Below are 26038 nucleotides of genomic sequence, written 5' to 3' on the forward strand. Positions count from 1 at the left end.
AATAGCAGACAGTTTATAAAAATGCAGTGTTTGTAAAAGTATTGTTATTCCCCCATCCCTTGCAAAGTGCATATTAGAATGAAGGTTTATTATTATTATGAAGATTTATTATTTAAGCATCAGTTCACACAAGGCCTGTTTTATTCATCTGAACTGGGCCCAGATGCCCACAGACAATACTTGTGAATAAATCAGAGCTTAGAAAAGTTACATCCATGCCTCCTGGGGGATTTCTGGCAGTGGTTATCAAAAAATGTTATCTGTCCTAGCTCTGGGACAGATGATGATACCTAAACTTGACAGTCAAGAATGTACATACCAGGAGTCCACGTTGTTTGCAGTGCTACTGTTTCCTCCACGGTGACAATCTTACATATTATTGCCCTGTTTGACATTAAATTTGTCTCTAAGTGAAACTGTTGTGTTAATCAAATGTAAGCAGGATACATTAGATGTAATTGGACTGTTGACAGTCATAGAATTTGTCCAAATTCTGTTTTCATTCTTGGAAATGATTAATTTTAGTTCATGTAAAAACAATGGGACACCAATAATAAAGTATTTAATTGTCTCCCAAAGACGATTGCCTAATAATAATCAGTTTAAACCATTTAAACAGATTTAAACCTTAGATGTTCCAGCGGCCAGCCTGATGAAGAGTCTTTGTAAAATAAAAACTTCTTTTAAAATGTGCTGCTTGAACTTCTGCAAAAGGCCTGTGCAAATTGTTGTAAATTGGATACTATGTTGTTAGTTTCAGATTTTGTAATATGGTACTGATTTACAGTGGTAGACTTGTGGAGTGTGTCTACTTCCTTAGACTTATTCTGATATGATGAGGTGCAACAAAGATGTTGCACAAGGTAACTTGGTAAAAGAGGAAGAGGAACAATACCAGCTTGTTGATGGAGAGAAAGTTGTCAGTCATTCATTACTTTATGAATCGTAACTGAAAAGTGCAGTGGTTCCAGAAGAGATACCGTAGTTAATTGATTGTTTTATTTTTGGATAATTTTTTAAACTACAGATCTCTCAGCCACCTTGTAACATTTCCCCAAAAGCTAAGAGAGGTATAGTCTGAAAAAGTAAGGTTGCCAAACTCTGTTTGCTAGAATTCAGAGACATAGCCATGTTAGTCTGGAATCTTAGTAGGCAAAGGAATCTTGCAGCACCTTTGAGACTGAGTAAAAGAAGTTGTAACATCAGTTTTTGTAGACTTGGTCTACTTTCTTGGATTCATGCATCTTTCACACAGTTAGTGCTGCAAGATCCCACTGCTTAATAGGATCAGGTAATGCAAGCAGTCTCATATTCTCTTTATAAATCAGGACTGCATGTTCATGAACATGGTCCAAAGAAGCTATTTAAGTGTGTACACAAGAACTGTGTTTGTGTTCATGTGTGTTCACTAGCATGCAGCTGGAACTTCCCTTGAGGTTTTTCACTGCCTTAGTTCCTCCAGCTGGTGATGTCAGGCAGTTTAACACGCAAACAACCAACTTGCCACATTGGGTGGGAAATCTGTAACAATGAAAACTGAGGGGTTAGCTCTGGCCATGTGCATAGTTCTCTTCTGCATGAATGAATAGCTGTTGGGGATCATGTCAGTTACCTGCACTGGTGAAAGAGATGCAGGGGCTTTGGAAGATTAGAGGCAGGCTCTGAAAAAGCATGTTCTGCAGCTGTGCTTTGGTTGCTCAAACAAAGCATAGCATGAGAATAAGCAGAGCTTGGAAAAATTAATGTATCAGATTTCAAAATCCACATGGAGAATAATTTTGGGGAGGATACAGAAATAGGATTGCACCACAAGAGTGCTGAAAATATGCTTGCTGTACCATGATTTCTAGGAAAGGTTAATGCTTAAACCAAAAAAATTGTGATGTTGCTCAGTACATATACTACATATAATGCTGTTCTGAAAAATCCATCATTCTTGTGATGCTTACAGGTATATCAGGAATCTAGTCCCACATAGTAAACCCGCCTTTCTAGGTCAGGACTTTGCTTAGTGTACACTGATATCTTGGAGAAACTGACCAAAGCTGAAATACCGGAGAAACAGCCTTGTAGCATGCATCACCAACCAATAATCTCTCCCTGTGTCTTTCACTAACATGAACAGGAATCCTAGGAATCTAGTCTCAACTAGAGTAGACCCACTGAAACAGTTGTTGAATGGTAAGTCAACCATTCAGTAAATTCGTAAATCCATTTGATTCCGTGGCTATATTCTGGTTGGGACTAGCAATAGATTCAGGCCACAGAGTCCTCAGTACTTTTGTTACAAGAAAAAGAAGGATTGTGTTTGTTTCTGTAGCTCACTTTGTCCAGGAAATTTTCCAGGCAAAGACATTGGTCTAATCTGCACTGCAGAAATAATGCAGTTTAACACTGCTTTAACTGTCATGGCTCAATTTCTATGGAATTCTGGGATTTGCAGTTTTGTGAGATATTTAGCATTCCCTGTCAGAGTTCTGGTGCTCCACCAAACTACATCTTCAAGCAGTATGAGGATGATATGTAGTACAATATTTTGTATTATATAGTGTTACAGTGTTAAATAGTTATATAATGTTACTTAGGGAGGTTTGTGTAAGCAAAGGTTCCTGTTCCCAGCCCCAAATATGTCCAGCTTCACCCCCTTAAAAGCCTCCCTTGTGGGTCTGGGGACTTTCTATATGATGTGGATTAGTGTGCAGGATTGCAGCGCTGAGGACAGGAACCTCTTCTTCTGAGATCTTCCTTAAGTTAACTTGCCTTAGGAACTAAGCCTGTGTCTTTGGGATAGGGCAAACAGCAAATTAGATACATAAAACTAAAGATCCCCCCCCCATTTTTTTGTGATGGTATTCTGTTACAGGACCTGAAAACCCCTGGCTTGTACAAGCATACATCTCTGCTGCAAAGCACCCTTTTGGTTGTGTGGTGGCTCAAGAAGTGTTTCAGAGTGGCGTTATCCCTGCAGAAACAGATTTCCGTATTTACAGAGATTTTGGCAATGTTCCAGGTATGTTGCTGAACAGATGTAGTAGGATTTTTTTGTGGGCTTGATTTGGATGGATGCGGGCGAGAGGAGACAATGGAAATTGGGTAGCAAGACGATCATGCCTGTGAGAATGCAAGTGATTTGGAATCCTAGTTCAGAGGCTTTGCTATCAGCATAGCTTGGAAGAAACGCCAGGTGTTCAGATGTATATGTTGCATAGGTTTCAATTCAACAACAATAAACTGGAATTTGCAAATATTGTGTTGTCAAGTTTTATCATTGAAAGCGAGAGTTCTGTGTTGCTACTTGGAGGTGAAACTTCTCCCCAGAAAGCATTCAGAACTTTCTTAAAATGAAAGTGTGGCATTTAAAGCATGTGTATATTTCAGTTGAAATCTTGGCTTTCTTTACTTCATTAGAGTTGAATTTCAGTGACGCCCATTTACAGTTATTTCACATAAAATATATGAAATGGGATCCCCATTGGTGTAAAAAAACAATGTTGAGGCAGCATTAGGTAATAATTAAGAGTGTTGGACTCTACAGTCAGGTCACTTACTTATTTAATATCCTGCATTTATCCCTGTATGGGCCTCAAGGTGGTTTGCAAGAAAAGTTAAAACAAAATACAGCCATCCCTCCATATTTGCGGGGGTTAGGGGGTGCAAGACCCCCTTGAATATGGAAAAACTGCAGATAACTGCCCCCCCCCAGAAGCCAGTTAAAGGGAGGAGGGGACAGGGGAAGAAGAGTGGGTGCGCACACTCCTCTTTTTCTCCTGTCCTCCAATCCCTTTAACTGGCTCCCCTCCTCTTTCCTGGGCAGATCGATGCCAGAGCAAGGCAGGCATCCATCCCCCCAAGAAAGAGCCTTGGAGGGGATGGATCCATCCCCTCCTCGTTCCCAAGTGGATCGGTTCTTCGTCCTCCCTTCCCATGCCTGGGATAGCTGTCTTGGGATGGGGGGGGGGGGCTAGGAGACAGCCCACGAATAGCTAAATGAATTTGCAAATTTGGAGGGACCACTGTACATATAAAACTATTGTACAAAATTTTAAAAACAATTAAATAAGCAATTCAACTAAAACCAGTAATTTAAAACAGAAAAGCATTTAAAGCGTAGTAATGAAGATAAACATGCAGCACTCCTCATTAAAAGATCCTTCTGCCATGATGAGTTAACCGTCAACAGGTGGCTTTTTATTGGGGATGTTTTATTTATCTTTTAAACTTTAAACTGATTTTAATGCGTTTTATGAGGTGATTTTTAATTGTTTTTGAATTTCATTGTGAACATTTTTTAATTGACCGTTTCTGGAAGCTGTCTTAAGTCCCACTCTGGGAGAAAGGCAGTATATAAATGAAATAAATAAATAAATAAATAAATTGATTTACTTGCTGGTAGAGAGAGAACACATAGAGGGTTATCCTAGCCTCACATGCAAGGCTATGGCACAGCTTGGAAACAGCTACCAAAAAGTCCCTCTCCTGCATCCTCATCAAATGTGTCTGTGATGGTGTGGAGACCAATAGAACGCATTTCTCCCAAGGTCTTTAAAGCTCAGGCTGGCTAATATAGGTAGATACGATCTTTCATATAGGCTGAACTCAAGCCATTTAGCACTTTATAGGTTCAAATCCCCACTTAGTCATGAAACATTACATTCTCGCAAGCTAAATTGGCAATGGGAGCCTTGAACACTTGGGAGGAAATATAAATTATAATGATAGGAAAATTGGTGCATAATAAAATGCAAGTTGCAACATAGTAAATAGCTTCTCGTTCCACCTTAATGCACTGTGACTGTAATACTTCCCTACATTAAATCTGCAAAAATGCCATTTCCATTGTCAAGTGGTACAGTGCAGTACAGAAGGGCTTCCTGTCTTGATTTATTAGGCCATAGTTCCCTGGATAGGACGTAATAGGGTATTCTGGTTTAATGCTAGCTAGAGCTACCTACCAGAGCTGGCCTGGGAAGGGATGGGAGACCATAGTTCATGAAGTTGGAGCAAATAAGACTACATAGTAGAACAGGTAAGAGATAATTTATTAATATTATTAGTAATTTATTAATATTAATATTATTTTTGTTAATATTTTTGTTAATTTTTAACATTTAATTAGTTTAAAGAAATATACTTAATTAGATAGGATTATAATGTAATGTAATTGAATTGTATTGATAGGAATAGACCTGGCTTTTATTGAAAATGGTTACATCTATCATACAAAATACGACACAGCTGACCGAATTCTGACAGATTCTATTCAGAGGGCAGGTTGGTATTCAAAGTTGCTTATGGATTATGTATTGATGTAAGTCTTAAATACTACTTTTGGTATTTGTTATTTCTATAACTCTTAGGCACAGGACCTATATCTTAAGTACAGCAAATCAAGAAAATAAAATTCTGGGAAGAAATCCAAATAACACATTAGCAATACTGTGTTGGCTCATTAAAGTTAAGCAATTTTAATTACTGAAGGCAGTTCATAGATTTTGCACCCTGATTGTATACGCAGACACTTTCCATTGGCTACATCGTATCTGTCTTCTTTATTATCTTATCTGTCTCTTTTATTATTCTTGGAACTGAGATTAACATAAGAATGAGAAATTATTTGTCCTTTACATTTTAATTTTCCATAATTATATTTTAAGTAAGGAAAACAGGCCTTTAGTGTGTTAGAGTTTTATTTTGTAATGTTGGTTGTTGTGAAGAATAAATACATTTGAGTCAGTTATTGCTCACTCTGCCAGGAGACAGACCGCCCCTTTGAGGCGGCCTGCCCCCGCCCCTTTCCCCGCTGGATCGGGTCCGCTGGATCCGCAGCAGCAGCCCCAGAGGTCCCAATCCGCCACTTCTCCAGGGCTCAGGGAAGCGGCAAAATGACGTTTCCCTGCGGCCTGGAAAGGGGTGTCCTTGGGGCTCCTTTCTCTTCCGTATCACTGGCACGGCTGTGTAAAGGCTGCATTAGTGATACACGCGGCGAAAAGGAGCTCCATTCCGGAGCTCCTTCCGGCACCGCTGAAAGGGCGCCACAAGCGCTCTGCAGCAGCGTGAGCGTTTCATGCCCGCGCCGCACTGTTTGACTGCGGTACGGCCATGTTGTCATAATGGCGGCGCCTGTGTATACAGGGCGCCGCCATTATCACACTGCAGGTACGTGCTAGGGTTGTGAGACGTCTGTAAAGGACATCCCGAGGCAACCTTAGCACGTATCCAGGCCAGCACAAAGCACCCGTCTGGAAAGTGCCTTTGTTTTCTCTTTGAATTTCTTTTGACAGTTACATTCAAAGTCCTAATTTAACCCACTTATTTTTTTCCCTCTTGGATATTCACTTTGTGCTGTCATATACTGTGTGGAAATGTGTGCAAAAAATATAAGGGAAAAAGCAGATTTAACTATATGTTTTTTTCCCCTCTCCAAGGTGACAATATTTTAGGTGTGCTCAAATACTTAGCAACATCAGATAAACTGGCTAGATCTCATGAATATCGACATGGAAACATTGTTTTCTTTGATGTCTTTGGTATGTTTGTTCTGGCTTACCCAGCTCGTGTTGGTGCCATTATGAACTATGTCATCACCGCCCTTGCCGTTCTTTATCTAGGAAAAAAAGTACTGCAGCCAAGAAAAAGAGGTAAGTCTTCTTCTATTCAAGACTGTCTGACAGTGGAGGTCTGATAGGAATTCCTTGTGCAGACAGAGCTGTTTTCTTTAGTTTTTGCTGCTATATCTACCCCAGACTACAGTGAAAGCTGCTGTTTTGTTTCAATAAGGTGGGTGGGGAGAGCAAGAATTTAAGCTATATTTGGCAGCATCTAAAAAAGAAACCAAGATATCTAGGGCCCTTTCACATTACACAAATGTAGCACTATACTTCTCTTTCACTGCCACGTTTTCATTATTTTGTGCCTTCAAATGGATTCCAACTTATAGTGAAGTAAACCTTTCATAGGATAAGATTTATAGAAAGGAGGTTTGCCATTGCCTTCTTTTAAGATTGAGTGTGTCTTACCAGAACTCACCAGGGTCCTATCTGCACTGACTAGGGTACTCTGGGGACAGCCGGAGGATCTTGTTCCCGTAGCTGCCCCCACCTCCCTCCGTTACTTTAGGCTCTCCTTTCCGATGCTTGGTGGCTGTTCACACACCCAGCTCCTGAGGTCAGAACGATACTTGCAGCATCAGTCACATGGCTGGGCACATCGTTCTGACTGGGAAGATCCAGAGCATAACCAGGGGCTTATTTTACACTGCTTTAAGAGAGGTATACCCCAGGTTTGGCACGGAACAGGCCAAATGTCATCCAGACTGTTTGTACCAGACTTGGGGACTGGGCCCTGAATTGTCCAGATTACCCACAGAGAAGATGGGTGGAGGATGGTTTATTTGGCCTGTGCAGACAGAACCCAGCTTGTTTTGCATGTTTAAGAAGGGATTTTAGAGAGGAGTATTTGGGACTGTTCAATGTAGACATCAAGTACTTCACCTCAGGGTTCCATAAGAAGCTGCTATGGCAGTTAAAGTGGAATCATAGTGTTATAATTAAAGGTAACAGTGAATGTCTAGTTGTAACTGACTGTTGGGGCCAGTGCTCATTTCCATTACTAAGCCGAAGAGCCAGCATTGTCCAAGGACTGCTCTGGTGGTCATGTGGCCAGCATTACTGCACAGAATGCTGTTACCTTCCCACCAAAGTGGTACCTATTTATCAACTTGCATTTGCGTGCTTTCGAACTGCCAAGTTGACAGAAGCTTGGACTAGTGACAGGAGCTCACCCCATCATGCAGCTCTTGGGCCCTGAACTGCCAACCTTCCCATCTATAAGTATGTAATTATAATTACATATAATAATTATGCTATAATTATGTAGTGTGAAAGACCTGCTTCACTAAGTTCCAAGGACACTTATGAATGGTCTGGGCCCTTTTGAATCTCCTGATCCAATTGCAGTGCCTTGTATAACATTAAAATGGCCCTGGAGGATTCACTCTAACTTTTTAGAGTGGATCAGGGCCTTCTCATAGCAGTGGCCCATACACAGAAGCTACTTCTGATGGTCTTTATGTTCTGCCTGAACTGTTATTCAGATATCTAGATTCGCAAATGGCACAAGAGAGAATGTTTGTTAGTGCCTCCCAATTTTAAATATTTAATGGTTTAATTTCTTGGTATCACATACACAATGTAAAGAGTGCATCTCTATAGACTTCTTACATTCAAAATGTAAGCTTATACATGTTGGGTTAATTGCAAAGTTCTTTAAAAACAACATTTCCATTCACAAGATATCTGTTATTTGAAGAGAGTTTTGGGATTTTTAACCATGTGAACTGAAGGCTTCACACTACACAATTATAGTGCTTTCATTCCACTTTAACTGTCATGGTTTTGTCTTATGGAATCCTGGGACTTGTTGTTTAGGGAGAGATATTTAAAATTCTCAACCAGAGTTCTGGGGCCTGGCCAGACTACAAATTCCAGGATTACCTTTGATGTTGCTATGGCAGTTAAAGTGGAATCATAGTGTTATAATCCTGTAGTTTAAAACATCCTAGGAAGCTAATTCCACTTTTTAGTGGAGAATTTCAGTTCGGTAAGCATGCTTAGGGTTTATACTAAAGATTGGAATCACTACACTTTGAAATATGATTCTTTTTTATGCATTTGGAGATGTACAAAATGTACTCCTGCATCCTAAGTGGATATCTTCCAGCACTGACTATAACAAAAAGACGTGACTTTAATCAAGATATGTTTCAGTGATTGTAGCACCAAATTTTGCATTGCACATTTGTTCTGCAGCTCTTGGTTTGTATTCAGGAGCCATTTCTGTTAAACATGGGTGCAGTGATGAGTTATATCCACCATTACACTAGCAGCTCATTAACAAATCAGTATAGCAAAGCTTTCTGGGGATTAAGCAGTGTAAGATTAGGCAATGCTTATTTAACACTGTTTTAACAGTCTTTCTTCTAAATAATCCTTTTCGAGGCTCATTCAGTTTTTTCCTAAACATGACTTTGATATGCTCTAATACCTAAACAACTTTATTGTATGATGATGATCATGCTTTTCATTAGTTTTCAAACTGATTGTATTTTTTTTTCTTGGTGAATTGCTTGAGAACACTTCAACAGGTCTGCGAAGTGGATCAAAAATATTAATATAGTCAAATAAATGAACTCATTAGGTTGTATCCAGTGGTGCCATTCTGCTAGTGCAAAGCTTCTATCCTATATGGAATTTCCCATTTTCATTCTTGCACAAGTATCAAATGCAATGCTGTGATTTCTTTTGTCATTGATATTTTGCCAGGAAAATCATGGAGTGCTCATGACATTACTTTCAGTTCTATTCTTGTATGGAGGCAGTGAGGAAGAGCCAGGTTTCTTCAGCACAAGAGTGGGAATCATACAGCCCTCCAGATGGTGCTGTACTGTGTCTCTCAATATTCCTCACCATTGGCTGTGTTGACTTGGGGCTTTTGGGAGTTGAGAGCCAGCATGGTGTAGTTGTATGAGCGTTGGACAATGACTCTGAAGACCAGGGTTTGAATCTCCACTTGACCATGAAAACCACTAGGTTGCCTTGGGCAAGTCACACTCTCAGCCTCAGAGGGAGGAAAAAGCAATCCATACCACGCTTAGAACAAAGAAAAGCCCATTATAGGTTTGCCTTAGGACTACCATACATCAGAAATGATTGGAAGGCACACAACAACAATTTTGCCATGTATTGTGACTTTGGCTGGATGGTGCTTGTGCTCTGCTAGCAACATACTGTAAAATTTATGGTAGTGTATTGTTGGCTGTACAATCCAGTGCACCAGTCTTTGGTAAAAAGTAGATTATCTAAAATGGCTGCAGCTCACAGAATGTGTGCCTGCATTTGCAGAGCTTTTCACAGTCTTTCCAAGCACTAGTTCTGAGAAGAGCTGATAGGAGTGGAAATGAACAGAATAAATAATAATAAAGAAGGTCAGATCATTTCCACCCCTCCTGAAAAGAGAGAATCCATCATATACTAGCTGTTATTGTTTGGGATTCTGTCAGTTTATCAGCTCCAGCTAGCAGAATTTTAACTGAAGAGATTGAAGCTTTTATGTATTTTTCTTTCTCTTTCAGCAGTCAGTTATGCAAAGGAACTGGCAATTGCCGTTGTCTTGACCGTCCTTAGTTGGCTTGTCACCTTGCTTGGTGTCCTTATTGTGGCAGTGTTTATTTCTCTGATTGGACGCTGTCTTTCCTGGTACACCCACTTTTATGTCTCTGTTTTTCTCTATGGAACTGCAGCTTTGGCTAAACTAATTTTTGTACATACGTTAGCCAAGACGTTTTATTACAAAGTAAGTTCTGGATCTTTGAATTGTATTTAAATAATTGCCTCTAATTATATTTAAATGTATTTTTCCATTGTATATCCCTGAAACTGCCTTGTCCTGTTGGTCCATCTAGCTGGTATTGTCTAGTGAATGGCATCTGCTGCCCTGGTCCTAGACAGATGTTGGACCTTCTCCATGAACAGCACATACTGTACCACAGAACTATTGAACAGCTTCCCTGAGCTGTTTAATTATACAAAATTCATAGCTGATGAATTCACTGATTGTCCATGAGATAACTTGCAATTCTCCTCTTGATCAGAGGGCAGTGAGGAAGGACAAGTTTCTTTAGCACACAGGTAGGAATGGTGCAGCCATATAGATACTGATGGACTGCATCTCTCAACATCCCTCACCATTGGCTGGGTTGGCTTGGGAGCTGTTGGGGGTTGTAGTTTAGCAGTATCTAAAGAACCACACAAATCCCACCCCACTTCACCATCCCATTTCCTCTAATTGTAGTCATTAGCTTAATCATCCTCAACTAAAAACTCCAGGTTTGCATGCTTCCTGTTTGAGTGGATGAGATGACAGAAACCACAGGAAATATGTTCTTCTTTCATTTTTATGTCTTTTATTCTGAAGGGAGTGGAATTAATTTAAATTTGCAAGTGCAGTTTAACTATGGTTGCATCTACACTGCAGAAGTAATGCAGCTTGACAACAGTTTAACTACCATGCCTCCATGCTATGGAGTCCTGGGATTTATAGTTTGTTGTGGCACCAGAACTCACTGACAAAAAAGGCTAAATATCTCAGAAAACTACAAATCCCAGAATTTCATAGCATTGAGCCATGGCTATTAAAACAGTGTCAAACTGCTTTATTTCTGCAGTGCAGATGCAGCCAAAATTCAAGAAGAGCATACTTCTAACATTAGTTAAAGCTAATTATTGTATTAAAAAAACCCCAAACAAACAGACTTAATAATATTATGAACTGAAACATTCTTTAGTTGATTTAAGTACCTCCAGGGTACTTGGAGGACCGCCTCTCCCCATATAATCCGCCTTGCACACTCAGGTTGGCTGGGATGAAACTGTTGGAGGTCCCAACAACTCGCTGTACGAGGACTTCACAGAGGGCATTTTCTATCATGGCCCCTAGAGCTTGGAATAGTCTCCCAGATAAGCTCCATTCCACCACATCTATAGATCTCTTTAAAAAGAATCTAAAAACGTATCTCTTTTCCCAAGCCTTCCCACCGTGAAAAATCATTGTATTCTTCACCCCTTTTATCGACGACCCTGGAATTGTGTATACCGACTCCCCCTTCTATCTGGCCTGTATGTTGTTATGATTATTGCTCTCTTTTTATGCTGTTTTTAATCTGATTTTATTGGAACATTTCTTATGTTATTATTGTATGCCGCTTTGATCATATTTTGGAAAAGCGGATTACAAATAAACCATATTATTATTATTATTAGAAGCAAATGTTTACTGTTCTGCAACTTAAGACCATGAAATCTAGTCCTGAGCTACCTTAAGATGAATGGCCACTGACATCACTAATGTAGTTTGGTGCATTTGAAAGCCAGAAGTATCAAATTTTCCCAGCATGCATTAATAAAAAGTTAAGGAATTCACAGAAACATGTCTCAGACTGGACTGGAATTCTTGCTATCTCTTTGGATACAGTGGGACGTGCTTCTTTGGTAGACATGTGTAAGAGTTATTTATGCATTTATTTTATATCCCACCTTTCTCCCAACATGGGATCCAAGGTGACCTACAAATAGGTTAAAACAAGATAGAGCTAAAACATAAAATTAAAATACAGTGAAACAAGCTATTGTATTTAAAAGTAGCTAATTGTAAAGGTATAGAACCATTTAGCATGCATCTACACTGTAGAAATGATGCTGTTTGACACCATTTTAAGTGCTGTTGCTCCATCCTGTGGAATCCTAGGATATGTAGTTTTACAAGGTCTTTAGCCTTCTCTGCCAAAGAGTGCTGGTGCCTCATAAAATTATAAATCCCAAGATTCGGTAGATGGCGTTATGGTAGTTAAAGAGTGTCAACTGCATTATTTCTACAGTGTAGATGCACTGCTAGAAATATCTTTAAAACTGTAGCAATAAAGATAAAATTATTGTCACTGTTAGTCTGGATTTAGAAATATCAAAAATTGACCCCCAAGAGTAAATGAATAGGGATTTATGTTGTATTTTGTTCTTGTGTTTTCCCAGCATACAAATGAGCAGTTCCTTGCAGAGATCTTCTTTGATGTACCAGTAGTTTTTTGGTCAATTTCATTGGCTTTACTTACTTACATAGGCGTGTCCTCAGCATTTGTCAGTGCAATATGGGTAGCATTTCCTCTGCTCACAAAATTAATGACCTATAAGGAGCTGAATGAAAAAGGTATGATGATGATATTTGTCTTTCAGAATTGTTGTAAGAATAACAATAAGATAGTGGGGGTCATATCTAACCGGTGTCCCTCTTCTGATAGAATGCTGTTTGGTCTTTCATAGTTGTCCGTCAGTGGAAAGAAATGAAAGATGATTTTTGACAATTCCCACCTCCTCTTTGCAGGTTGTGGACCACTTCTTATTCTTTTCTGAAAGATCCCTGAACCCTCCAGAGCAGGTCTTGGGGAAGTTGGAGAGGCAGAGGGGATGGATCATGGGAAATTGCTGCCTTTTATAATCTGCTGATCTTCATCTCTATGGAATCAAAAGGCATTTCTTCAGTAGAGTGACACCACTTGGATGACCTCTGGTGAACATGAAGAATTTAAAACATGCTGAAATGCTATATAAATAATGTGATTGCCTAGGCAGAAATCATAGTGGAAATGTTTGCAGCTGGGGAATAATGGTTTTTATAAAAGCATACTTTTTCCCCTTGACAGAAAAGCATTTCCACTTTGAGCAAAAATAAAGAACATTTTCATTAAAACTGAAAAACATTGTAATTGCTGAGTTTCACAGTCTTGGAACCATAACAGTGGGAGATACACAGACTGACATTTTCTTTTATTATTAAAGCACACAGGTGGCATACTTGTTTATAAAGGGCCAGAGCTAATTTTTGTTTCACATACCGTATTTGGATTGCTGTGTGGGTGTGAGAATGCATCTATCTCTGGTCTGAATCATATTTTAGTCTCAACTAGAATACACTCATTGAATCAGTGTGATTTAGCTTTCTGACTCACCATTCAGTATTTGGTTCAAAGAGTCTATTGTTGAGATTACCCATTAGCATTCAGGCCTGTCTGTCTACCCATCCATCTATCACACTTGCACAAGTACCCAGCTTAACAAGGGTTAGAAATCCCTCCATTTCATAGTTTTCACCCTCGTGCTTTTTATTTTTCCCTCTGTTCTTCCTGCCTCACTTTAATTCATTTCAGAAAAAAAAACAAAAAAACAAACCAACAATCCTGAGGTACACAACCCTAAAGTCCCCTTGGAGCTGGGGTGGAAAGGCAGACACACATACAGGCACATAGACATTCACTTTTATTATTACAGATGCATATAAATATATATAGATACACTTGTATTTGCTTGGAATTTCCCCTATACTATATTACTTTTGATTGTGGTGGGAGACAACAGTAGCAGCATCACAGCAATGCTTATCCACAGTAGGAAGTAATCTTCCTACGTGAATGTTTCAGACTGTGCCAGGAAACCATTCTCCCTAAATAGGGGGATGTGTGCACAATGGCTGAGATGCTGCTTTAGACAGGTGAAGTGTTGCAGCCCAGCTGGGACTGCATCCTCCTTCCCCTTAGAACCAAGGCTAGCCACACTATTGTCCTCTGAATTGCCTTTCCTTCCTTTCCCCATCTCACCAGAAAGCAACAGCAGTAGTGGCTCTTCCCAGGACTTGAGAGTTGCTTGCAGGGAAGGCTTGCAATGGGACACAAAAAGCTAGAGAACAGTCCCCTGCATCTTCTCTAAGAATAATCAGATGTGGGTGTAAGCCACACTTACATGTACATCATCAACAGAATGCCATCCAGTAAGGGTTTTCTCTACTTACCTGTTTTTATATTGTTCTGAAACCGCTTTTAAATAGAAGCATCATTCTGACTTGGATGTGTGAAATAGCCTCCTCTCCTCAACTGGTTGGGGCCTATGGCCTTCTCTCCAACTGGTTGCTTTAGGTCAAAGCAGCTTAATCACTACAAGATGCTTAGTGACATGATTGCAAGTGATTTCTATCCATGCAGACTTTCACAAATTCCTAATTTTTAAAACACACCTGTGCATGCACACATGCACACGCACACAGAATTAGGACAATTTACACTACCTGGAAATCTGTTTTTATCTGCCTTTTGTCTGATATAAGGTTCAAATTTGTATGCCTGTGGTCCACATTCAGCCCAGGTATGTGTGTGTTTGTAGTGCTCAGCCTGTTCCAGGCATCTTTTCCCAATTTCCAGGGCTTTTGGGAGGTGCAGTCACCTGAAGAGGGCTTCAAATCCTCAAAAATAAAAGCAGGAAGTGAATATACTGCCCCTTCTGGTTTGGAGGGAATGAAGGGGTGTTCATGGGAGTCTAAAAATGTGAAACATTGAGTGGGTGTGGCTGTTAGACCCTCTGCAACTGCCCACCCAAGTCTAGTGCTATAACTTTAAAAAATGTAGACAGATACTTGTTTATATATTGTGTAGTCTGTTGCATCTATATCAGATATTGTTGTCTGTTATAAACAGTGTCAAGGTTTAAAAATATACTACAGATGGCTTTACTCTCTCTTTTTCTCCCCCCCTTTTTCTGTCTTGAAGGTGCCACAATGAAATTCATTACTGTTTACCTCCTGGGGATGTTTATTCCACACCTCTATTTATTATACCTCAACTGGATTATATTTGAAATGTTTGTTCCCATCATGGGACGCAGTGGTTCAGAAATTCCACCTGATATAATAGTGGCTGCTTTTATTGTTTTAATGTGTGTACTCCTGTCTTCCTACTTGGTAAGGATGCTTTAAAAGCAAATCCAAACAAAACCCTGTGTAATCAACAGATTAAGTAAATCTAATAACTTTTGAAATGTATGCCACTGAGTGTCCTCAGAGAATGTTGTCGACTAAGAAAAGGATGCCATCTTCCATATGCAAAAGTTTACTCTGCTGTAGTAGAGATTCCATGGGTGGGACTATGGGTGTTTCCAGATAGAAAGCTTGTCATGCTACAAAACCATTGCTTTTCTGCTGAACATTATAAGGAGAACAGCAATTTAAACACGTACTCTTCAGGAGGTCTAGTGCTTTTTAAGGATGTACATCTTGCAGTGTTCTAAATACACAGGCAGACCTGGTTGAGTGGATAGAGTTGGCTCTTCCCCTTTCTCTAAACCTTGCGGTTGCCACACATCCCTTCTGTGATTTTGAAGCAGCCTTACTTCTGCGTACCTATGCTTACTGTTGGGCTGTGAAATCCCATCAGTTTCACCTGCAGATGCCCAGTCCATGGGATTTTTGTCAGCCATCACCAAATGCTCTGGGAACAACGAATTAGTGCCAAGCAATATGCCAGTCTCACATGGACAGAATAGAATGTCTGCAGAAGGTATCTTTTGCAGCTTCCCTCATTTCACCAAGCAGGGTTCCTCAATTCCCTCTCTGTTCCATGTTTCTGAAGACATTTGTGTTACTTACAACCAGAGAAACTGCTCTTCAGCACTGTAAAGTGCTGCACTGCACTGTAGGTGCAGTAATTTTGAACAACAATTGTTGAGTGCTACACAGTACTGAAGCCCCATTTTCTAACAACTAGAAATTCAGCAGAGATACCCTGTGTGCACACACTTCCTGGCTTCTGATATTTCTCCAGGCATGTTCCCCAGCTATAAGGGCTAAAAATCTTTCCTTTTAATTTCAGCAAAAGCTGAGGTGTTAAAAAAGCTGGAAGCTCTGCTCAGTAGGAAACACAATGTATTGCTCACTCAGTCCAGATAAATGAGAATGTCCAAGGGCAGGTGTGAATGGCCCAGGCTCACCTTTCCACTTAACCATGAAGTTTTCTAGGTGATAAATCACTGCTTCTTGGCCTCACTTGCTACATGTTGGGGAGAAGGCACACAGCAATATTATAAACAAAACAAAATATTTTAAAAATAAAACAACTTACATGCTCATCAAGTTATGTTTTCAAAATACGTTTTTGTAACTAAAATGTTCTTATGCTTGTTCTTTTTTTGTTTGTTGTTTCTTAGCTTAAGTTCATTTACCTTGCAAAAAGCACAAAAAGAACAATAATAACTTTAACAACAGTTTCTGCGATCACATTCACCCTTGTTTGCAGTGGAATCTTCTTCCCTTACAGTTCAGATGCAGCAAACCCAAGGCCTAAGAGAGTCTTTCTGCAGGTAAGCAAGTGACTTTTTAATTTTGCAACTGAATTTTTAAAAATTAAATAATGTTTTTTTATTTTGGCCATCTGTTCAGGGCAGAAATTTTAATAAGAGAGTAATTGATTTACTTCCCACCTATCTTAGGGATGATGTTTTATCTTCTTCGGTCCTTAGCTGAAACCAGCCTTGCTTTTAGCTCATTTGGCTTCATATGGCATGGTCCCTGGACTGATTTTCATATTAGTTGGCATATGTAGTAAAAATGCAGATGTAACAGGTATACTGAAACAATATGAAGAAGAGTGTTTCTGCAGTTCCATGGACTCAACATTATCAATTTGTGAATTTTCTGAGCAACATACCATCACTTAGACTTAGAGCTTAACAGGAGATGATTGGTCTGAGACTGGATCTTCAGTATCAAAAGCTCTGTTTCTGTTTTCTGGTACCATAATAATTTAGCTTTTTTTAAACCTGTGAAATGGGGACAGTGACATCTTGCAGCGGGAGCCAGCATTGTGTAGTGGTTTGAATGCTAGATCGAAGTCTGGAAGACCAGGGTTTAAATTCCCCCTTAGCCATGGAAACCCACTGGGTGACCTTGGGCAAATCATAGTCTCTCAACCTCAGCAAGGCAACAAATATTGCAAAAAGACCCTTCTTGATATGTTCAAGTCAGAAACATTCTGAAAACATTCAACAATAACAACATGTTGAAGGTCAGAACAAATACTTTAATAGCCCAGAAATATTATTAGGAGTTTGCCCACCCTAAATTAGTTACGATGTGTTCAGTGGGTGGGTTTTGTGGTGAGCAAAGCTGTGTACCTACTGCAGGGGAACAAGAATAGAATCAAAATGTAAACTAAGAAAACTGTGGGGCTGTATGCATGGGCCAAAAAGCCTGTGTTCATCTGTCCTGGTGTCATCCTGTACAAACAATGTAGGCCATTAGGCCTGGGCTAAGATCATCCAGTCCAGATGCTGATTTGGCAGTCCAGACTGACTCTGGTCCAAAGGGCCCTAGATGTAGGCCCGAAAGATTGACTGTTTGTGGCAGGGTTCTCCTGGAAACTCCACTGTGACAGCTGACAGAGAACATGGGCCCACGGGCCCCTTACCTGCTGTTGCCATCACGTTGGCTCTAAAGGCCCCTGACGTACATGCAGCCGGTGACGTTGGAAGAGGGTACCTGGTAATGTGGGTGTAGCCAAGTGCCCTATCTCCACCCTTATGCTACAAGTGGTGGCAGCCTTTGGAGTAGATGCTATGGCAGCAGCAGGTAAGGATTTTGCAGTGGTAGCAGTTCCACAATGCAGTGGCAGGTGGGCGTCTGTACATCTGCTCCTTGCTGCACCAGCCCAGGGATTGACCTGGGTCAGACCCACAGGCAGGATATCAACCTTGGCCCATAGTAGCCTACTTGTCTGTTTAGGCACTCAGTTCTGCACAAACAAACAAGAAAAACCTGTTAGCAGCAAACTGGCAATGTGCTTTACAGCAGAATTTGTGCAACTTTCTCTCCTCCCCCCCCCCCCCCCCCCAGCTTGTTTGGGCACAGCAAGTCAAGATCTTAGATTGGAACATCATGAGAAGCTCACTCTTTCCTAATTTATTTACTTAGTCCTGTAAAGGAAGGGACAATGTAGGAATGAACCAACCATGCATATCAGCAAGCTTCTCTTTCTCATTTTGGTTGATTAAACTATAACCTCATTTTTTTTTCTTGGTTTCCTAACAACTTGGGGCAAAAGTGCCTGACCTCATTCTGTGCTTGGTATTCTAGCTGGTGACCTAATGGACACATTGGGGAAGGGTACCATATATGTTTAGAAGTAATGAATTAACATAATGAATTAAATGTGATGTAATGAGTTATTCTTTTGGGTGACAGGTTTAATAAGGGTGTAGTGAAGTTACATTTTAGACACAGTGTAAGAAATAGGCTTTACCTGTTTTGCTGCAAAGAGTAATATATTCTAGTTCAGGGATGGTGAACCTTTTAGGGGCCGAGTGCCCAAATTAAAAAGTCTTCCAGCACCCAGTGTTACCCAGTACCGGGGGTGGGACTTCTCCCCCCTCCACCCCCTGGCCTTCAGCTGCCTCTTCAGAGATAGCTGAAGACCTGGGAGGCAAGCGGGGAAGAAGAGGAAGAGGCGCATGCCTGTTCCTTCTTCTCCCACTGCACCGTTCCTGACTTTCAGCTGCCAGAGAGGAGGGTCGGGAAGGAGGAGGAAGAGATGCACACCTCTTCCTCCTCCTCCCCCTGTGCTGTCCCTGGCCTTCAGCTACTTCTGGAGAGGCAACTGGAGGCTGGGGAGGGTTGGGAAGAAGAGTCGCGGGCCTCTTCCTCTCCCCCCCCCCCCCCCATGCTGTCCCCGGCCTTTGGCTTTCTCTGGAGAAGCAACTTGATGCCAGGGAGGATTGGGAAGGAGGAGGTAGAGGTATGTACTGTGGGAAATGGCTTCACATGCCATCTCTGGCACTTGTTCTATACGTTCGCCATCACAGTTCTAGTTATTTTTTGAAATCATTTTAAAGGCAATTTTTAGATATTTTGAAAGATTTTCCCCCAGGTTTTATTCCAGATTTTATTCCATTCTTTCATATAATCCATGTATTTGAAAGGGGAAGAAACAGAGCATACATTTTGCTAGAGGTCGATGGAAGAAAACAGATGCAGCATAGTAGTGGCAGAATGTAACTGAACACATTGTTAGAGTCAATATTTTGAACATAGCCTTCCTTTTTCTGGTAGTTTCCAGGTGTGTAGGATTACAAGACCCAACACAATTAGGCAGCAACAATTAGGCTACAACTTCTTTTGCATAGCTGGTCTCAAAGGTGCTACAATATCCCTTTGCATACTGATATTCTAAACTAACATGGCTGTGTCTCTGAAGAGTAATTATTTGTCACTTTTCCAGCATGTGAGCAGAAGGTTTCATAGACTTGATGGCCTCTTGGAAAGAAGTGATTCTGGAATATGGATTAATGGGCTTGATTACGATGGAATATCTCACGTTACTCCTCATATACCTGAACTCAATGACTCCATTAGAACAAAATGTGAGGAAGAATCACCTCTTTGTGGCTTACCCTGGATCCTTCCTGTGGACTATTTATTCAGGTTGGTAGTAAGGTCTCCTCAGTGAAAGGCATCTGGGACTAGCAATGGATGGAAGACTTCCTAAAAACCAATTAATGCCTTCAAAGTTAAGCAGTTAATTAATTATATTTAAATTGTGGTGTGCAGCTATGGTGAACCTAGGAGCCAAATTTTTACCTACCACTAGCTTCACTAAGGCCAGAAGTACCTAGATAAATATACACCACAATTATAAAAAGCAAAACTGTAGATGGCCAGAAGCACCATTTCCAATTTAGTTTTTGTTTGATTGAGGGAAGGGTGGACCTACTTTACTGCTCCTTAACATCAACATAAAGAGAAACAGTGGGCTCTTGTTATCCGCTGGAGTTCGGTTCCAGGACCCTCCATGGATAACAAAATTTGTGGATGCTCAAGTCCCATTAAAGACTTTGGCGTAGCAAAATGGTCCCTTATATAAAATGGAAAATCAAGATTTGCTATTTGGAATGTATACTTTTTTTGGAATATTTTTGAACCGGAGATGCTTGTATCTGAGGATAAAAAAACCGTGGATAAGGAGGGCAGACTGTACAGTCTTTCAGATAGTCTGGACCTAAACCAGGGGTAGGCAACCTTTTTGAGCCGGAGGCCGGGTTGCTGTCCCTCAGATAACTGGGGGGGGGGGGGGGGGGGAGCCAAAGCCAAAAAATAAATAATTAAATAATTTTTTAAAAAATGAAATATATAAATAAACCAGGACAACTGTAGGACAAAATTTTCAAATGGAAGACACTTTTTTTAAAAAAAAATGGAGGACATGTGAAAAAAATTTGCTGATTTTTTAAAAAAATGTTAATATAAATGCATGTTTCTGAGGCTTCTATAGACAATTGCCCCCCAAAGGCCCTGGTGGCAATCGGCGGCAGGACCAGGCTGGGGCCGGTCCCAAGGCCTTGCCAGGCCTCATCTGGCCCGCGGGCCGCAGGTTGCCTACCCCTGACCTAAACCATGTAGGGCTTTACAGATCAGAAACAGTGCTTTGAATTGTGCCTGGAAATGAACTGGTAGCTAGTGAAGTTATTTTAAGAAGGAATTACATTTATTTTGGAGAAGGAACCCAGTCTACAAGTACATGTGATTCCACAGCAGTTAGACACAATTGTTTGTTGTCTGTTATTTGACACCAGTTAACTAAAGCATATAATACCAGTTTATAGATAACATCTTCTTTTATTATCATGCAGTGTCCTTATTTAGAAGTTAAATTCAGTATTATATTTTCAGCATAGCTCACTTTGCAAGCAGTATCTTTAGTCTAATGTGGTGTCAGTCCAGCTGCCATTAGGATTTGGTTCCCATCATGAAGGAAGTAGTTAGTCATCAGTGTCTTAAGGGCCACCTATTTCCCAGCTCTGCCAGTGAGTCCTTGGAGGGCTGCACCTGCTCTCGCAATAAATAAAATAAAATAAAAACGCCCTCAAACACCTCTAGGAGCATGGAGAAGTTTTTATAATGTTTTGGATTTTTTTTAAAAAGGCCTGTCCTGGCCCTGTATTGGTCCAGGGACGACAGAAAATGTGGAAACGCCCCCCTATATCCCCCAGTGGAGATTTTGGGGAATTTTGAGGTAAAAATTGTTGGGTTTTTCCCCCAAACATTGATTATGACCCCTTGGGTGGCTATGGGGCCTTTAAATATGGTGGGAATGCCCTCCACACCCTGTACAGTGCATTTGGAGTAATGCTGGAGCAGTTAGCCCCTGGGGGACACGAACTTGGAAGCCACATATGGCATGTGGCCCCACTTTGTGACCACCCCTGCCCTACAGATATACTGGACCCCAAGCCATATAGGGCTTTATAGTTGTAAATAGTAGTTTGAATTATGCTCAGAAACAGACTGGTAGCCAATGGATGTTCCCTGTAAACAGCCAGTGTGGTCTAGTGTTTTGAACACTGAACTATGAATCTGGAGATCCAAGATTAAAGTCTCTGCTTGGCTATGGAAACCCACTGGGTGACCTTGGATCAGTCACTCTCAGCCACAGAAAACCCTATGATAGCTTTGCCTTAGGGTCCTATAAGTAGGAAATGACTTAAAGGCATGCAAAAACCAGCCCCAGTCAACACTTCCACTGCCAGCAGTTGGGACCAGCTGAAGTTTCTGAACACTCTTGAAGTCAAACCTACTGTAGTGGTTGTTACATTAATCAAGATTGGATGTAATAAAGTCTGTGTAGCCAGATCAGATTTATCTAGGAATGGTCGCAGTTGACACACAAGCTTTAATTGTACAGGTGTCAAACCCACGTTTCCTCACTGAGGCCTCAGTTTAGGAATATACCTGAGCTGTGAACCTCTATCTTCAAGGGGAATGTAATGCTGGCCCAGCACAGGCTGGATCTTAATTCCCTAATATGATTTTTGACCAATCAGGAGAACCACTATTTTATCTGGATTAAGTTTAATTGATTCTGCTGTTGCTGATTAACACTGGTTTATAACTGAATAGGCTTGCTTAGAATTAGGAAGAAAAGAGTGTGTGTCCTCTGCATACAGATAGGATGAGTCTCCCATGCTTTGAGCAGTCTCTCCCAGCAATTTCATGTGTTTAGGGGACAAAACCAAACCCTGCACGATCTCATAGGCCAATGAGTCAAGCAGGAATCCCCCAGCACTGGCTCAAAACTCACACCTCCACAAAGTTCATACCTTCTGGGCTCACCCCTAAAACCATGCCACCAAGATCCATCCCAGAGAGGGACGCCAGAAGAATACCATTGCTGATGGTATCAAAAGCCATCAAATCAAATTAAAATCAAGAGGGATACTTGTTGACTTTCCCATGCGGGTCATCCCCCCATTCTGACCAAAACTGTCATTCCCTAACCAGATCTGAAACCAGATTGAATTGGGTGTAGATTGAAGCTGATAGCATGTTGATATCCTGTGCAGGCGTAATGTCACAAGCTTTCCTCAGGCATGTTGGAAACCTGCCTTGCTATAAAAAGGCATTGGCCACTTGTTTTGCCCACTTGGCCAGTCCCTACTTAGCTTTTCCAGTAAACTAGGAAAAGAGAGGATCCAGAACATGTGAAAAATCTCACCTCTCTGAGGCTATTGTGCATCTTTGAGGGACATACAGAATTAATATGAAGCAGTGGTTCCAGTATAATGTCATTAATTTAAATTTTATGTTCATATTTGTAATTGTGTTTTTATTGGAAACTTTAAACATGGTATTGGAAGCTATCTTGCATTCTGATCCTGAGAAAAAGGTGAGATCAAAATCAAATCAATAAATAATTTGAGGCACTTTAAAGGGTTATTTTGAAGAGTCACACTTATTTCTAAAAAGCACAACCCTTTTCTTATAGAAAGAATTGGTATCTTCCTGCTCCAGCAACCACTCCCAAAAAACCTGTCCATTTTCAGCTTCTCTCCAAAGAGCAAATGCCCTGGGATTCTACAAAGTTAACCTTTGAAGTGTCAGGTAAGTTACAATGACCCTCACTCCTCCTTTAAACAGCCTAAGTTTAAAGTTTTTCTGCCCTAAGTGCAGTACGTCGATTTCTATTTACTGTTAATTAAAGCATTTCTATCGTGTCCCATTTGCCTGGCAAAGAAAGTAGCATGACATTCCCTGTCCTCAGTCTAAATTTAAGACCTGATACACAAGGATGAAGAGAAAGTGAGGATGGGAAATAAGAAGACAGATTAGAGTGCCATTCGTTTAATGACTAGCTAGATTGAAGTGGTTCAGGCGGCCTATTATTATTATTATTATTATTAAACTTTATTTCTAGAGCGCTGTAATTATACACAGCGCTGTACAAAGTTGGTAAAATTAAGGAGTATATAAAAGCCTGCCCAAGGCGTACACTCTAAGATAATAACAATTAAATAGAGGAATAGATAAAATTACCATGTAGAAAGAAAAGACAAATTAAAAACATCAAATATAAAAGCAGGTCACATCACATCAAACATTATCAGACAGCCAGATGACAATCACAAATTTCCTGAGAACGCTTCCCTAAACAATATGGTTTTCAGCTCAGCCTTAAAGCTGGTTAGGGAAGTGATGAGCCGTGCATGCAGAGGAAGAAGGTTCCAGGAATGGGGGGCAGCAAGAGAGAAGGGGCGGATCCGGGACGAGGCAGAGAAAATCCTGGGTTGAGAGAGGAGACTTTGGCTACCAGAGCAGAGAGTGCGAGTAGGGATGTAGGGAGAAAGAAGATCAGTTAAATAAAGAGGGGCCAGCCCATGCAGGGCTTTAAAGGCGAGTAGCAAAAGTTTGTACCTGATGCAGAAAGGAAAAGGGAGCCTGTGAAGGGAGGACAACAGAGGGGAGACATGATCATAATGGCAAGCAAGTGAAATAATGCGTGCAGCTGAATGCTGAACAGAAATTAATGGGTGGAGGTGAGAGAGAGGCCTACTGGTATGACTGCTGCTGAGTAGTCGTTGAGAGAAGGTGAAAACCAGTTTGCTCTACAGATGCCCTTTCTAAGTGCCCTTGGCATGTATAAACCAGTTTGTTGGTAGTGTGAGCATATGCTTAGGGCCCATTCACATTACAAAAAAAATCGGTTCTGAAACCGATTCAATCACGTGAAGTTCCTACTCACCCCGAATCTCACACAAGCGAATCCGGGGCTTGCACACCCGTTCTGTGTTAAATGGCCCCTAGCGCGGTGTTTTTGAAATCGGCGCAAATACCGTTTCTTTTGGAAAACCCCGGGTCCTGGGAATGAGAACTTGGCCTCGATCACGATCGAGGCAAATTGAGGGAGGGATTTAGGTCAGAGGGTGGGCAAAGGGCAAGGCATTTCCTCCCCTCATCGGAGGGGAGGGGGAGGAGGAAAGAGCCCTGGGAAGAAGGGAGCAAGGGAAGGCATTCTTTAGGAGCCTCTTTTCCCTGCATCCCCTGCCCAAAGCCCTCTGTCACTGGGCATTCCTTCCCTTGCAGGAGGAAAAAATTCAGGTCACGAACGGAGCTCATGTCAGGCAACCCCCCCCCCCTTTTCAAATTCAAACAATTTTTTTGGAGCAAATATGCGCATTGAATACATTATGTTTGTATTCCAGAGGCAGATGGAGCTGGGCTTGCACTTTATATCCTTGGATCTCCTTGCCTTCTGCAGAGGGGGAAGCTACAAATGTTGCAAACAATCAATGTTACATTTTTAACAATTTTTTTGGAGCAAATATGCGCATGGTTTGTCTTCTTGAGCAGATACAGCAAGGGAAGCAAAGGGAAAGCTAATGTTGCTTTTAAAAGCATAAAAAAAATGCATGGCAATCCCATCCTTTGCCTGGGACAGGGGCAGATCTGACCCAAAAGCCCACAGGTTTATAAAAAGAGAGAGAGAGAGAGAGAGGCATCTCTCTCCCTGCTTCAGCCGCTGAAACCCCTGTGCCTGGCTCTTTAAAAAGGGAGGACACTTTCCCCGATGCCCTGCAAACGTCACCATGACGATAGCTTGATTGGCAGCAGCCACCTCGCCAGCAGACACAGAATGCATTCGATTTCTAATTTGCAGGTCAAAATGCATTCGATTTCAAATTTGTAGTGGGCACTTGCTAACGGAGCGATTCGGGGGAGGGGCATCCGGATCAGCCCAGTTCCTTCCAGGTCTTTTAGACCAGTATGAATGGGGCCTTAGTTTCATTGTTATGGTTGTAATCCTCTATTCACCCAGGATTTTGAAGTTTTTTAGTTCTCTTTTTGAATAAGCATGTATAGGATTGCATGGTTTGCCTCCTTTTTAGAAGGTTACTCATAGCAGGTGCACTGAAACAAGCTATTGGAACACCAGAAAGCTAGCACCAGGCTGAAAAGAAATGTATGGCATCTCAATACATCCAGAAGGGCTTCTTCTTTCTTTTCTTTTCTTTCTTTTTAAAAAAATCACCATTTCATGAAGAAATCTGTGTCTGCCTGATGATTTAGGTCCAAGTCACATGTCGCTGTATCTTCGACCGCACCAAGGATCAACTCTTTCCCGGTGGTCTCTTGGAGATGGAACTCCTGTGGCTAATGCTGTTGGTGGGGATTACTTTGTGTTTTATTCTCATGGGCTCCAGGCCTTACCATGGCACTTCTGGATAGAGTTCAAGGTGAGGTTATATAAACATTAAACCGTCATTTTTGGAACTCCATCTCTGATTGCCTTTAACCTGTTTGTAGAGCTTGGCTTTTAGCTCCTAGGATTCTTCAGTCAGCATGTCAG

At 41.1% G+C, this 26038-nt stretch overlaps 1 protein-coding gene across 3 annotated transcripts in view; it reads left to right on the forward strand.

The window, feature by feature from the left end:
* Positions 1 to 26038, forward strand: part of ERMP1 (endoplasmic reticulum metallopeptidase 1) — a 48124-nt gene that overhangs the window by 12935 nt on the left and 9151 nt on the right. For all 3 annotated transcript variants that reach the window (XR_016277291.1, XM_089489972.1, XM_089489987.1), the window contains exons 5-14: positions 2864 to 3010; positions 5179 to 5271; positions 6426 to 6638; positions 10130 to 10350; positions 12582 to 12756; positions 15143 to 15333; positions 16575 to 16727; positions 19640 to 19842; positions 23180 to 23295; positions 25759 to 25925. Coding sequence is in view for 2 of the 3 variants with exons in the window: in XM_089489972.1 (XP_089346098.1) it covers positions 2864 to 3010; positions 5179 to 5271; positions 6426 to 6638; positions 10130 to 10350; positions 12582 to 12756; positions 15143 to 15333; positions 16575 to 16727; positions 19640 to 19842; positions 23180 to 23295; positions 25759 to 25925 (1679 nt within the window). In the remaining variant the exon portion in view is untranslated. The remainder of the gene's footprint in view (positions 1 to 2863; positions 3011 to 5178; positions 5272 to 6425; positions 6639 to 10129; positions 10351 to 12581; positions 12757 to 15142; positions 15334 to 16574; positions 16728 to 19639; positions 19843 to 23179; positions 23296 to 25758; positions 25926 to 26038) is intronic.

This window comes from Sceloporus occidentalis, unplaced genomic scaffold (assembly GCF_023333645.1).
Source record: "Sceloporus occidentalis isolate IW3139 unplaced genomic scaffold, rSceOcc1.0.p SCAF_1, whole genome shotgun sequence".
Taxonomy (NCBI): Eukaryota; Metazoa; Chordata; class Lepidosauria; order Squamata; family Phrynosomatidae; genus Sceloporus; species Sceloporus occidentalis.